General features: G+C 38.2%; 1 protein-coding gene across 1 annotated transcript; it reads right to left on the bottom strand.

Moving 5' to 3' along the window:
- Positions 1–1,127: 1,127 nt before the first annotated feature.
- On the bottom strand, positions 1,128–14,896 carry LOC115920662 (A disintegrin and metalloproteinase with thrombospondin motifs 7-like). Its single transcript, XM_030977001.1, has 17 exons — positions 14,844–14,896; positions 13,347–13,493; positions 12,466–12,615; positions 11,585–11,729; positions 10,998–11,093; positions 9,987–10,132; positions 9,385–9,448; positions 8,496–8,601; positions 7,773–7,900; positions 7,163–7,283; positions 6,278–6,519; positions 5,574–5,715; positions 4,546–4,669; positions 3,901–4,126; positions 2,969–3,544; positions 2,342–2,483; positions 1,128–1,593 (listed from the first exon to the last, which is right to left on the bottom strand). The coding sequence occupies exons 1-17, from the start codon at positions 14,894–14,896 to the stop codon at positions 1,481–1,483; spliced, it is 2,721 nt and encodes a 906-aa protein (XP_030832861.1). The 3' UTR covers positions 1,128–1,480.
- Positions 14,897–15,384: the final 488 nt, after the last annotated feature.

Consider the following 15,384-nt stretch of genomic DNA (forward strand, 5'->3'; position numbering starts at 1 on the left):
TTCGAAAATCAGAGAGGTAGACTGGTGAAATATTGAATGAAATCGGACGAATAGTAAGAAAATAATGGGTTTTGAACAGGTTGTAATCACTATACGTATGGGTATTTCGAATTGACTGCATCAGAAATGTCACTGTGACGCAGTGCCGGACAACTTTCTCATTTGTTTCAATACATAAAATGACTATATTTTCTTGTTGCTTTTCTTCAAAATGCATGAATAACGAGGGCCTTTTCTTTTTAGAGTACCTATAACAATATGATATCCATAATATATTCTGAGTAATGCCCCCAAAAGAGAGGGCACAAGAGAAAATAAAAATGAATATTTTTGTACACGACAAACTGGGTTATCCATGGCTAGGTCACAACCAACTGACCAAATTGCCAATTTGAGATTCGTTAAGATTTAGTGATCTCATATTTCAAACATTAATAACTTTCTTATTATTCGTTCGATTTACTACAAACTTTCACTCATTTGTTTTCCCTTTTTTTCCTGAATGAACTTTTTACAAAGGTTGGTTGGGTTGCCCTTTTAGTCTAAAATTATGTATTCAAAAAGGGCGTTATTTACACCAGCGGTTTAAAAGTTGGAAAGGCTAAAGAATAAAGTTATGTAACATACATCATTACATTAATATACATGTACTGTATATGAACATGTAAGAGTGTGGATGTGCGTGTAAGTGTGGGTGTTAAAATTAATTCTGTTTTATGATCATGAAGTTTCTAATGGTTTAGTTTACGTGTTGATCCACTTTTTTCATTCAATAAGAATAGCATAGACAATTTATTTTGTTTATACAAAATAACAAACACAAAGTTTAAGGTTTTTGAAACAGTAGATATTTTTTAATTCAATCATATATAACTTATCTTCACGTGTACATTATACTCAAGAATCACATAAAAGGCAAAATTTAAAGGTCTATAAATTCCAATCAATTGCCTCCTAAAACAATACGAACATGCGACCATACAAAATCATACAGTAAATTAGTATGGATTATGATTTTCTATCATCTAAACAGATTTTTCTGTGTGTGGAAGAGCGTGTGGTTGCGTGTGTGTGTGGGCGGCTGTGGCGTGCGTGTTCGTGTGCGTGCGCGTGTTCGTGTGTCTGTGTGTGTATGTGATTATTGTGGGGGGGGGGGGTATCTCGCGAAAACCTTGTAACTACACACAAGAAATCAGTACAGCGGCATTGTAACAGTATAATATATAACAAAAATTCTCAAGAACAGTATATATAAACAAATCTAAATTTTGAACGGGTAACGATTAAACATACAAATAATTTACAAATCTGAAAATAATGTTTCGCAAAAGGTCTTGGCTCTGTTACTCATTTACACACTTCATCAAATTCCTCAGCCGCCGTTTTTATATTTACGCTTTTATCTAACTATACGCGGATGGAGACATATAACATTCAGTACTGTCCAAAGTTCTACAGATTACATGTGCAAAAGGAAACGCTATCTGACTTCGGTGCAGGTTCTGCAGCATCTTTCACGAAAGTGTGTTTGAGAGCAGCTTCCTGATTGGACGATCATCAAACACATGGTGGTGCTGAGTGTATTCCTGCAAACTGTTAACAGAAAATAAAAAAGTATATATCAAAAATTGTAATATTCACAAGACCTTATGCACAAAAACATTTAATTAATAACAAGAGTAATAGATGGTATTTATTATTTCGCTTTTTTATCACTGGAAACAAAGCGTCAAGATATGTCATCCCTGGGTCAGCGTTCGAGTAAAAATATATAAAAATTACTAAGCAGTGACAGTGTGAGTTCAATGAATGCATATGGACCCCGTTGCATAAAACTTGCCATTGATGGTAACTTTGCCATCAATGTCAACTACCATGGTAACGGGACTCCACAGCCAATCAAAATCAAGGTTTCTATGGTAGTTACCATTAATTGCAAAATTACCATCGATGGTAAGTTTTGTGTAACGGGGCAATGGTTTCAGAATAGATATGGCTTCAAACTCTGTGAATTTTTCTAAAGTTGGTGATTATTTAAGTTAGGTGGGAGCCTTTTCCAGAGTTTGGGAGCAGTAGAGAAGAAAACTGCAACGTCACCTAGTTTGTTGGTGAGTGGTTGAATGCAGGTCACTGACGATGGTTGACGAGTGCGCCGTCAATGAGAACGCCGTTTCTCCGTCTTCTCTTATTTTGATTACAATTTGGTTATCAATGATTAGGGTAGTTGTAGTGGTAGTGGAGGTTATTTTACCTGACTGCTAAGAAAGCATAAATGCTTGTTAGTAAGCAACTAGAGCAGTTAATATATGATTGTAACAGTCATATGCATTGTTAATAATACCTCGAGGACAAATGCCCAAGTTACAAGACTGCAATGAAACGGGTTGATTTTCTTGGGAGCATCCTGGTGTCCTCTGGCCGGTGATTCTATCAACACACTCCACTATTCGTTGTTGGATACCATCGCCACAAGTTACAGAGCACTGTGAAAGAAATTGAGATGATAATGACATGATGCGTGGGCATCAGAGGAATGTAGAAGTGGGAAAAATACCCCCCCCCCCCCCCCCCATTTAGCTATCACATTGTTTGTTAACCTACAGCTTGGTGAAACGCTTGACATAGGACCAACAAAGTTGTGGAAAGGTGAGGAATGGGCCACTCATTCCACCCTTCCGAAATAAAATTTACAATTTATGTAGTACATTCAATGTTAGATGTTTATTCAGTGTTAGTTATATCGACATATATTGTCGACATTTAAGGTATCATTTCACATCATATTAGTTTCTCTTTCCTATACAAATATTATCCACCTTGTACTAAAAAAAAAGGCTTAAATACAAGTTTCATGCTCTGCGGCATTACCATCACTTGTCGAGCTCTGACACCGTGTCTATGTTCATGAAAGCCCCTGTCAAAATGCTTAGAATTACAAATAAAGAAAGCTATTAAGGTCGGAACCTACCGGCTGCCACGGTTGTTTTGACCACCAAAACGAAGGCTCTTGAGACTGATGTTGCAGACGAGTAGCAGTATCTGAAGCCGGTGGATGCTTGTCGTTCAGGGCAGATGGGAATAAGATAAAATTTACATACGGAGAATCCGGCACAACAGGAAGTTGGTTTATTGTAGAATCCTTGCGCTCTTTTTCTATGACATCAATGTCATGGGTAGTAATGTTCAATTCGTAGTTAGGTTTATGAGGCGCTTCTTCAGATGGCACAGGCGGGTGCAGCTTTGTGCTATTAGCCGCCGATTCGTGTTTCTGGATGGCAATCTTCTTCTCCCACTCGCCGAAATTCGCTGGGTAGTCACTGCTAGCGGACACGCTCGCTGATGAGTGTTCTAGTGAAGAATTGTCCGCGTAGGAGCGGCTTTCAGGAGCCTCCGGCATAGCGTTGTAGAAGTCTTGTCTCCTAGGGCATTGATCTAAGAAGCATGGTCTCCTGTCGCTGGGCTTTCCTGCAACATCGCAAGGTTTGATGACGTTCGTGCAGATAACAGACCTGGTATGCCACCCACTGCCACACGAAACGGAACACTTTAAGGGAAATATATAGGAATAAATCATTCTCATGTATGGTATGGTATTTATATTATGAACATTTAGTAGGGGTATAGTGGTAGATCACAAAACCTTTTAGAAAAATATCGAATCTACTCCATAACCTTATATAATAACAGTTTATTCGAGCAATTTGCAGTAAAATCCTTCGTTTCCAAATGTATTTCCTGTGTTTATCCTCCCTGTTTATGTCATTATGCCTATATTCAAGAGCAATAGTCAAAAGCTGTCGACATGTTGACTACTCACGTTAGATCAAATTGAATTAACAGTATTATTCCTCCAATACCATATCGCACAGTTCTGTATGACGAACATCTGCACGCGCTTACCTGCGACCATTCTCCTGTCTGCCAGTTGTCATTGGATTCACAGTGCAGGTTAACCGCACATGTGGTCTCAGTGACGGGTTTCTCTTGGTCCTGACTAAGGCAGTCGACGTCATCGAGGACAGTCTGTTCGCCGTTGGTGGAACCACGTATGCAGAAGACGCATCGCTGTCTGTGCCCCTCCTCTCCACAGCTTCCTGTGCAGTGTTGCCAAGGCCCTTCCCACCATCTGTAGCAACACGAATTGGTCAAGAACTATTCTGTGCGAACCTGACATGTCTTTTTATAACTTCAGTGCAATTTTGAAATTTATGTATGTTACACAAATCATCAGAGGCTTTTTGAGTACTAACAAAAGGAATCAAGTGATAAGTTTCATAACTTGATCTTCCAAAACAAAACTTTGTCCAGGAAGACAAGGCATACAATTTTTGTCATCCATAGTGTTTGGAGATTATTAAAAATGTCATCCGCAGATAAAATATGGTGGGAACAAGAAATATTACTGACTGCAACATTGTATAGGCCGAAGGGCCTCACATGGACGTAGCCTCGCCTTCACGCTAAATGGAATGCAGATTTTATTCAATGGCTGGAGAAAATGAAAGATTTTGCTGCATGATTCTACTGGGTGAAAAACAAACTCACGTGGCAGGGCACTGTTGTTCATTGCAAGTCTGCTGCATGTCGTCTGGTTTTATGCCTTCACAGTATCGGTCATCAACCAGTCCGGCTATCAACTCTTTGCAGATCACACTCGAACGCTGATAACCTGATATCGCAATAAAAAACACAAAAATTCATTCAAAATTTTTAAAAAAAACTTACAACAATAATGCATAATTGTTTTTCAATAAATTAAAGAGTTAGGTTTGGACCATCGTACGACGTGAATCAATGTATTTAAAACCAAGTTAGTCTACTGATCGGGTTTTTGGTTTGCCTATACAATAACCAGATAACCAGATTTCGACCCTAAGTCGCTACTGCTTTAATGGTGACATCAATGGTCAGTCCAAAATGTGAATAACCGGGGCCCTGTTTTCTTGAAACATAGAAACGAGAACAATAAACATTGTAAGTTACTGAAATCATTGTATTTGATTGGCTGAGAGCAAATTCGTCATTGAGGTTTAACATTTGTTACATATAAGAAGTTTTATGAAACAGGGTCCAAGTCTGTACGAACCACAGGACATATATATATGATAAAAACCCTTTATGGAAGAATGCCATCGAGAAGACGAAATGAAGACGAAATAAATTTCTCATCAGATCAAATTATGAGGATAATGAAGAAGAGATAGCAATGCCAGAACGTCGTGAAATCAACCAGTACTAAGGACCAAAACGCGTGATACCAGTCTTAAATTAATAACTTTGACTTCCTAAGATGTTCCTCGAGACCAACTGAAAAACTGATCATGTTCCCTTGCCTCCTCTTTAGAGAAGCTCCAGTCAAGGACTTGATGAATACTTTTTGGCTGTCCTTTTCCAACAAAATAATCAACTGCATTGGCAAGATTCTTTTCATTTTTTCGTCTCAAGAAATAACGAGAATTCTGATAATCTCTCCTCGTTTCGTTGTTTTTGAATCTGCCTAATTTGCCGGTTCGTTAGCACTATAAAGCTTTCACAGAACATACATGTAGCTACAAGGGATAAGGACAACTAACCAATGCCACAGGATGCAGAACACGGGGACCAATCGGTAAAGACCCAGGAGAAGAACTGCGGCATGACAGCAGTCTGGTTTCCTTCTCTCGGCATGGTATACTTGTATGTTATGCCAGGGTTCTGAGCTCGTTGAAATATGAGCTGAAAAAGGAGAGAGGGAAAATATTATCACATATTTTCTGATACGACGTACATGATGTGTTTAACAATTTAATGGGACAATGGGTATATATTATTGAAATCAATACCTGACAAAAAATATGTTATTGTTTTAAAACTCAATGACAAAGCAAACTATAAAACAGTTGATCAGCACATCTACCCCAATAAATCATACAAGTATAATTTTTTTTTTTGATACTCCAAAACCAGTTTAACCGACAGAGATATTTCTTTTCAACCTGTCAGGCGGGTACATATATTACTGATGGGGTATGTCAAATCCATGGTATATTTGCCTATTCAAAAATGGTTCTAGAAACCTTTTCTTTTCTTTTTTGTCTCGTAAATGCACATTTCAAAACTACTTAACAAATTTCAAAAAGTGAGTTTGTTTGTTTTGTTTAGTATTGCTATTATCGTTGCTTGTTAATAATCTATGTCATTTTTTGTTGATATAATATATCAGAAAATCCCTTCCGATTATTATGATTATTATGAAACACAATCCCATGAAAGATATTCCAGTGAAGCCCCTATTTACATAGATGTGCAGCGGTTCGCTGATGGGACCTAGTATCTCCACTCGTTCTTTGTTGTCTATCCTCTCGTAGCTGATAATGGTCCCTGCGGCCTGATACTCCCCGCTCCAATCAATATACCAATCCATGTTTAGCAGGTCATGTCCTGATGCATTGCTAATGGCCAGGTAGTTTTGGGAAGAGACCAATTCATCCAACACGATGTTCCTAGCACCGGCAGGGATGACGGTGATTTCCACATAACCTACAATAATATAAACTACAATTATAATTGGGGTCTTATTTACCCAGGGTAGCAACATCATTATTAATACTGCTCTTCATGTGGAACCCTGCAATTCATATTACCCCAGCATTGCCAGGTACCTGATTACACCTGGGTGGAGAGTGGCAAAAGTGGATAAATGGAACCCTTAACCCTTGCATTGAGGGTTAATATAATAATTATTTTGTTGGTGATTTTTTTTTTTTTTTTTTTTTTTTTCTGGTGATGAAATTATTGCTTGGATAAAATGAATTAAAGTCTTCTCCTAATAAAATGGCTGTTCTCAATTCTAAAACATTCCTATTGTACAGTAAGGAGCCACTCACAAAAACCCGATGGCAACTACATTCGAAAAAAAAAATTCAATCAAGGGGCAAATTCAATGCCCTATTGTATATTTCATAGAAATCATGTACAGATTACATATTACGTCTTTGCAATGTAGTCGACGTACAAGGTCAGTGAAACTGTCTAAGGTTTATTTTTCATAAGAAGTTGCCATCGCGTTGTTCAAATAAAATGTAAGTAATCATACATTGTATGCAATATAACAAAAATGAGACATAGATGTATGAATCGTTCCATTTGAATAATTTGGTTAGATAAAGCGAATCGTACAAACCTCGTCCATACTTCGTGTTGAAACTATCCTGAATTGTAAGGCAGGATGACCCATCCCCGCGGCATACACCGCATCGGTCCTCCACCGCCCCTGAGCTGACAACATTATCACAACCAACCATCTGGGGGAAAAGCGTATTTTTAAAAGGTACCAATCACTAAAAAATATATTTGTTCTTCAGTATGATTGGGGTACCATATGGCTATGCTATATTCAAAATATGAGCTTCATACAATACTTAAATACAGAGATACTGCAAGTTTAAATATATTCTCCATTAACATAAAATGAAATTATTGTAAAAGTAGTTTTCATGTATTAGGACGGGGACAAGTACCTTTGATGCACCCCCCCCCCTTCTATATCTTCTGTTCGATGTATTCCATTTATTATTCATAATTCCGAAAATAAACAAGGGTTCATTATTCCGAAGGTTCATTCTTCCGAATATTAGATTTGGTTCATAATTTCGAAGGTAAGTATTTCCGAAAAACGATACAGGGCTTCGGTATTATGAACCCTATCTCGTTTGTTTGTGTTTTGGGGGGATATTAACCTTCGAATTAATGAACTTTCGGAACTACGAACCTTCGAAAAAAGGAACCCATACCTGACATATACCGTCAATGCAGATATCACGTGAGAAGCGAGTACAGGGAGTTCCATTGGTCACGTGAACTGACTTCTTCTTTATCAATGCTTGATCACGACGTCTGCAAAACAATTCACAAGGTTTATCTACAAAAAATAGAACGAGAGAAATTGATTGTTTATCATATATATTAGCCTATAAGAAAAGAGTGAAAATACAAAGATATATACAGAAAGACACACTGTCAGAATAGGAAGAAAAGGGCGAAAGTAAAATTACATATTTTCATACATTCCGTGTAGAAGATACTTCTACTACATTTTAAAGAGGAATTCTCCACACTTGTTTCATGATTCAAGCCACTCGGTCACATCACCTCCCCCCCCCCCCCCCCTTAAAAAAATCAATATCTATATTTCCCAAGAAAAGTCCCCACTTATTACACCTTTGTCTAACAGTGGAAATGTAGATTAACCCTGGCCAAGGGACATTGTGCTGATGTTCAGGGGCCATTATGAGTGAAAGGAATTTGAGGTGAAATTTTTGCCATGAGCCACTCAGTTTTATAGCCAGTTGACTTGTGGTATTAGACACAGTTAGTAGGCCCCAAGCTTCTTTGAAGGAAAAGTGAATGGGCTGGTCGCATCAAAATTTCCCAACCGAATTTTAGTCTCAAACCATCCCTGGGGGGTAGGATTCGAACCATCAACTTTGAAGTGAATGAACCACTACGCCACGCACCTTCGACATCGACTGGAATCCATGCGAGTTGGGTACCATTCGATTGGATTGTATCATAGGTGCTACACTGCATGGCACGAACACTCACAGATTCATGAACGCAATCCTAGAAAAAATAAAAGCAACAATGACTTATATTTCACGGAATCAAAGCCACATTCATGTTTTACTTTGAAAGTCGAGATAAGGATGAAACCATTTGATGTCTATTATATTTGTAATAATTATATAAAGAGGCGAGCGACAACTGGTGAAGGCACCGTTGTACCCGTACCGGCAAATCCATGATTTCGAAGAGTGTTTTTTATTTGTAAGTGACATTGAATACACAAAACATATGTATAATTACAACAAGAAATAGAAAACGAACATTAGCAACCAGGGGTCCTATTAATTGTTAATCCCCTTATACGAAATGTTCATGTCACAACTATGAGACATCTGAGAGGTGCTCCATCCCATTGGTTCTACCACTGATACATATCTAAACATTGCAACTATAACATAAATATTTTCCATCTGTATCATAATAGTGTAAGTCCAAGCTATAGTGTGTCCCGTACGTCACAGACCAGATGATATAAGATGTTAGAACATATGATCATTGTCGTAATAGCAATACTAGAGCTTTAATCAGACCAGATACATTTGAAGTCAGTATAATTATGTTCAGAACTTTATAGCACTTGGTGACGTACAGGGCAACAAATGATCAAAACCTTGTACTTGCCCTTCTCTGCACCGATTGATTACATTACTGCCTGAATGAATGAACGTCTTATCTAGGACCAAGGTACATAATTCGATGTTTCTGAACCCTATATTTTGTCATGCTTCCATCTATAGTTGTTTTTCAAAATTAGTCGATTTAAGTTAATACTATACGTACCTGAAGCTTACACATGGTATACTTCTTTCTCTCACCAACACAGTATCTTCTTCCATGAGATGGACTATAGGAGCAATGGTAAAACAAAAAAAGATTAATTTCTCTGAGTTAGTATTCGTAAAACTTTATCCGGAATGATTCGACTGGGGACTCGCTGGCTGTCGCCGCATTTGTGTTTAATAGTGAAGGAACACCGATCCGCAGGAATATGACATGGTCATTATCCTCTAGGCGCCCTGGACGAAGATTTCGTTCAAAACGCCCATTGGAGCTGTATTTTAGTTTGCCGATCAGTTTCTCTACAGCACGAACATTACTGCACGAAGTATAGTAAGCTCATGTTACGATCTAAGCTACGACCACTGATCAGATTACGACCGTAACCCAGCGATATCTAAAATTGTGTAGCTGCATTATAATCTTCAGCAGGTTGCACATAGAAAGTTTGTACATCAATCATTGGAGCTCTGTCAAGAGCACATGAATTCTGACCACCTCTACTCCATCGTGATATTTCTTTCGAAGCTATAAACCGTAATACATGTACTTCAAAATCTTATAAGATAATGGAGATGGCAATCCGAAAAGTCAGAAAAGAATACCTTGGGTTGTTACAGTGTCTCTCTTTAGACTTGACGGCCCGTCCACACGTCAGGGAACACTCAGAGTACTCGCTCCATGGACCCCATCCGCCATCGATGACCACGGGATGTTCATCGATGTCGATACACTCTCCAGATATACACCACTGAACACAATCAAATAAGAGATATCTTTAACAACAATCATACATAATGTCCTTGGCCCTGACAGGATCTAGGCCATTGCATTAATGACTTTGAAGAAAGCAATTCAGTCATATTCTTTTTATATAAATATTCGTTTATGTCTATATTTGTGAATGGAATGTTTTTAGGCCGTGAATAAAACAAGCCAAACCAAGCATTTGTAACTATGACGGCAGGTCGAGGTAGGGATTTCAGGATCAAATCGGTTGAGACTGTTTGTGAATGTGACATGTACTCGAGTTTTCAATAACGGATTTTTAAAATCATATTGTTCTTACTCTCTTTATCAATTTTGGGGGACGACCCTATATCTACTGACCTCACCTTTGTTTTATAAATTTGCATTAGTTATTGCAAGATCTAGCATAGCATTATGAATCCAAAGTATATTACAATTAATGAAGCATTCATGCAGGGACGGACTGGAACTGAAATTCGGTTGGAGAATTCCGTTGTAACCAGGCCAACTCAACCTATAACCGGCCCTCAGAACACTTATCAACGGGGCCTCAAGCCGAAATATCTGACAGCCCGTGGAGAAACTGTTCTAAGCTCCCCATGGCTTAGACATTTCTGGAGGCCCCTATTAAATATCTAGCTAGGGGTTCTAGGGCACCTACCCCTGGACATCAATCCCCCGGATAACCACCCCCAGTCAACTATCCCCTAGGACAACCACCCTCTAGGATGAATACCCTCTGGACAACTCCCCCTACGACAACTACCCCCTACGACAACCTTCCTTTGTGACTTCGGGCCTTATTGTGTGAGATTACACCACTAGATGTTTGAAGGTGACCCTTTATTTTTTTTAACGGTACTAACCTTGTCTTTCCCACACCGAGAACCCTGTGCAGCTGCTGTCATGCGTGATCTCTTCATGACTCCTACGCTACACCACAGGGTAGTACAGAGATCAGACTGGACTCAGCGGAGTGGAGTGATGGAGTATAAGCAATTAGAGTTTATAGAAAGAGATGAAAATGAAAGTTGGAAAATAAACAAGGAAAGTTAAAAGATAGATACATATAGACAAAGAAAGGAATGAAGTGAGGAGAGAATTAGTGAAGAAGGAAAAGAAAGATTTCAAATAAAAGGAGAGACATGATTTAAAGTAGAAATAACGCTTAAGATTGTTGGGGTATTAAATCAATGGAAAATGCTGTAGTCATGCTCATGAACTCAATTTTAAACATTATCCAATACATTGGAATTTCTCGCTAAAATACTTGACAAAAAGCTAAAGATTTATTTTTTATAATCCCTGCCCAATTTTTTTCAAATATTCCAAAACCGATCGACTTCTTGATTATTTGTCTGCCTCGCTCCTCTTATTTATCCATCACAGAGTGGTAGTTGAAATTTTTCCTCGTCTTTGTGATTAAAGTAAAGATAATTGCAAAGATTCTTACTTCAAACATGGGACTGGCAGTTGCATTCGGTCCGTACTGTAGACGACATTGATGGTCTGCCGAGTACATGACACCCGGTAGAACCTTCGGATATTTGTAAGGTGTTGATGAAGGCGTATCCTCCAGGCAGCTACCCCGTCCACTACTGCAGAAATCATAATTATACGTGCAAATAATATTGAATTTTCACGACATGATTCAGAACAAATTCCAATCACTAATTAACAAAATCATCTTTTTGCAAGAAATGTGAGTAATTTGGTATTCTAAATGCCATAGCTTTGTTTTAAATATTGGGAATTTTTAGGTAAAGCAATCTCTAACTCGTATATTCATTGTTTTACAGATAAAAACGTTCTTCTGTCAAGCCGTTCATAAGTCCGACTTTCCTTCGATCCCACCGCTGTCGCCAATGTACTCTAAATATAAAGTGAGCTACTCCTTGCTGCCGGTAGATCATGGGTAAGACCACTATAGATGTATGCGGATATCACATATGCACCTGATAGGCCTTATATTTCCATCGCTCCAACCATAATTCTATTTACTCTACTGTACTCTCTGGTACAGGTAAACAATAAAGTGGATGTAAGACCACTAAAAAGACCTGGAAGACATTAAGAATGGACCTATCCATATATAATCTGATTCAATTTGAATCAATCTTAAGTCCGAATGGCCACAATCCCACTGTTGCCAACATTATTTCTTCTTACTGAAATGTACTCACTGGTACAGTAAACCATGTAATTGGTGTTGGACCACTGGGAACCCGAGAAGACGTCACAATTACGGACCGCTGTCCATAATTGATTTGATGTCTAAATATAAAAACCAAAATGGCCTCATGATCCTACCGCTGCCGCCGTATTTGTACTTACTCTAGGAAACGAGTGATGTATTCTCTACTGCAGGAGGACCATGCTGTGGGTGTAAGACCACTAGGAACCCGTGAAGACATCACATATGGGCCACTCGGGTCATCGTCAAACGAGCATGGGTTATCAATGCCGTCGTGCTGCATGCCAAAGCTATATAAGGGTAAACCATAACACATTTCCGTGAAGTTTTTTTTTTTTTTCGTTACCGACGTTACCTCAAAATACTGATTACAAAATCATGACGGTTGAGAGCATGTACTTTTGATAGAACCGTGATCTTAATAATTGAGGCTTCTCCCTCTAAAACTAATTACCTGCAGACTGAAATCATGGCAAGTATTAAGTTGAAATCAGGAATAGTTAACATGCCTACACTTTTAATGTTTGATTATATTGTGATTTCGTTCACAATCTGATCTTAGTCGACTCGTACAGTGTAAGATGGTTTTAACCCGAGGTGTATTTAGGGAGTGCAGAGGCGGGGGAAGTGCCAAGGGTGGTACTTGAAAGGCGCACAAAGTAGACAAAGAGAGAAAGAGAAAGGGAAAGAAAACCAATAAATTTCAGGGTCATTAAAAAATATATGCACCTCCAGTCAATGCCGAAATGCCTTATCATATTTTGTTAAAGTCTCACGTGCCAACGATTTCTGAAGTTTGGTCACGATACTCTCTCGCATGTGTTTCTTCTGGATCCTGTTATATGGTACTCCATAAATTGAGGATTTAACGGGTTCAAAATTCAGAACAAAAATAACATCGCTTTGCTTCCCGACTGGTTCGTATTTTTAATTGATAAATTTGAGCAGGGGGTCCAAATATATTGCTTGCCCCGGAAGTCATTCGGCTATAGATATGACACTGATTTACGCTTATTCTTACTTGTGTCCCATCTCGTGCGCCACGGTGAACCCAACAGCAAGGCCGTTGTCTTCGTTGATGCTACAGCTTCGCTTCCTATTACCCATGCCAGACACGTGGGCCAACCCCAACGTGAAGCAGATATCAGAACCCCGGCACAGGTCCTTCCTTCAAAGAAAATTCAATGATTATAAATTTATCATTGAACCATTTAAACTTTTTTTCTAAATTACATATAAAACTGAATAAGATCATTATCCAAAAATGAATATAAATTTGAAGTTGTATGTAATCTCTAGTTACTTGAAACTGTTCGGACAACAATTGAATTTTTATATGTTTCATTCACGATTAGAAGAGGGTAACTAGACAAAAGGAGAAAGGGTGATGTACGTAGGGTGAAAAAGAATGAGGCAAGAAACTGTAAAGTGTCAGAAACATAAAGAGAATCACTAAAGAGAATCAATAAATATATTTATATACCTCACTTAAGAAATCCAGCCATCCGATTGGTCGAAATTGCATTCATAAACTTTAACTATTCCTGTAAAATTCCCGGTAAAATTCCAAACCCATTTAATAGTTTTAAAAAATAGTTCTAAAATCCCAGTAACCATGGTTACCGGGAAAATAGTTCTTAAAAAATGGTTCTAAAATCCCAGTTACCATGGTTACCGGAAAAATAGTTCAGTCTTGGTGAAATGGTTTGAGCGATCGAGGATACCGTACGTGTGCGAAGAATTGGTCGGTATTTTCATACAAGACAAGACAATTCCAAACAAGACAAAAATGGCTTGAGAAACTCTCCCAAGATTCCAACTTATCAAATGCAAGACTCGCTGACAGCAAGCACAACAAAAAGGGTACGTGAAATTATCCATAAACATGTTCGTTTAGTTGCTGAAAATGCTTAGATCTAGTAGTAGTCAGGGTGTCTGATCGCGCGCCCGATGTTGTGTGCTAATTCTTCCCATAGAGATTGCACGCGATGCAGTCTCTATGCAGTCTACGTGCATTGTGCGACCATGCAAAATAAGTCAAGTTTTTTTCTTTCAATTCGAGATTCAAACCTCTATCTGTTGTGATCCTAAAGGTGATACTCAATAAGTGAGGTGTCATATGAAAGTGCAGATTTTTCTCCATATTCCCCACAGGGCCGGCCCACCCCAAAAATTGTAAAAATATCTTGCTTAGACTAGAATCTAGATCTAGTCTATACTCTCAAAGATACACTTATAAAAAACAACCGTGCATATAAACTAGAGAAAGGCCAAGGTGGTGTCATAAGTTGACTTTTTTTCGGCATATAAAAGTATTATTGACTTCTTTATTATTCGAGAAATAGTTGTTTTTATACGCTCAAGGGAAGTTACAATTGTGCTATTGCCCGAGGCGTAGTCATTAATACTATAATATATTATAGAGGGAGAGAAAGAACAAAAAAAGAACACAAAAAGAAAAAGGATTAAAAATAGTCGGATGTGTAATTAACTAATATTTGTTCTGCTTCATCCATACTTATTAGCCTGAATGGGATTGACCTCACCTGGTAAGAAGTATTGCGTTGTCATGGTGATTGTGTTGCTCATCACCTTCCGGGTTCAATGTGTCTTGCCATGCGCAGAAGCTATTCAATGTGTCGTCTGCGTTGTTAGAGATCTCTAGGTCGTCCTTTAACAATATAAGTCATGTATATGATATTCAATGTCTAAACTCTGAACTGACTGCTGCGTTGCAGTTCAATCCAGTGGCTTAAAGAATAATTACCGGTACAGTTGGATCGTTTTTTTAATTTTTATATAAGGCCAAATTTAAAAAAAAACATTTTTAGCATCCTGTTTTTTTGAAAAATGGGAAGGAGGAGGCCCTTTTTTTTTTTTTTCAAAATGGCCGCTCCGTACATTTTTCCCTAACATTCGGGCTATTTTTCAAGATGGCGGCCGACAATTTTTTTTTTTCTTATTTAAAATCAGAAATACATTTTAGCAGTGCTTTTCAAGTTTTTTTTCTTTCAAAAAAAAAAAAAAAAAAAAAAAAAAAAAATAGGAGGCGGCCCCCC

This window comes from Strongylocentrotus purpuratus, unplaced genomic scaffold (assembly GCF_000002235.5).
Source record: "Strongylocentrotus purpuratus isolate Spur 01 unplaced genomic scaffold, Spur_5.0 spur5_scaffold_9, whole genome shotgun sequence".
NCBI classification, from domain to species: domain Eukaryota; kingdom Metazoa; phylum Echinodermata; class Echinoidea; order Camarodonta; family Strongylocentrotidae; genus Strongylocentrotus; species Strongylocentrotus purpuratus.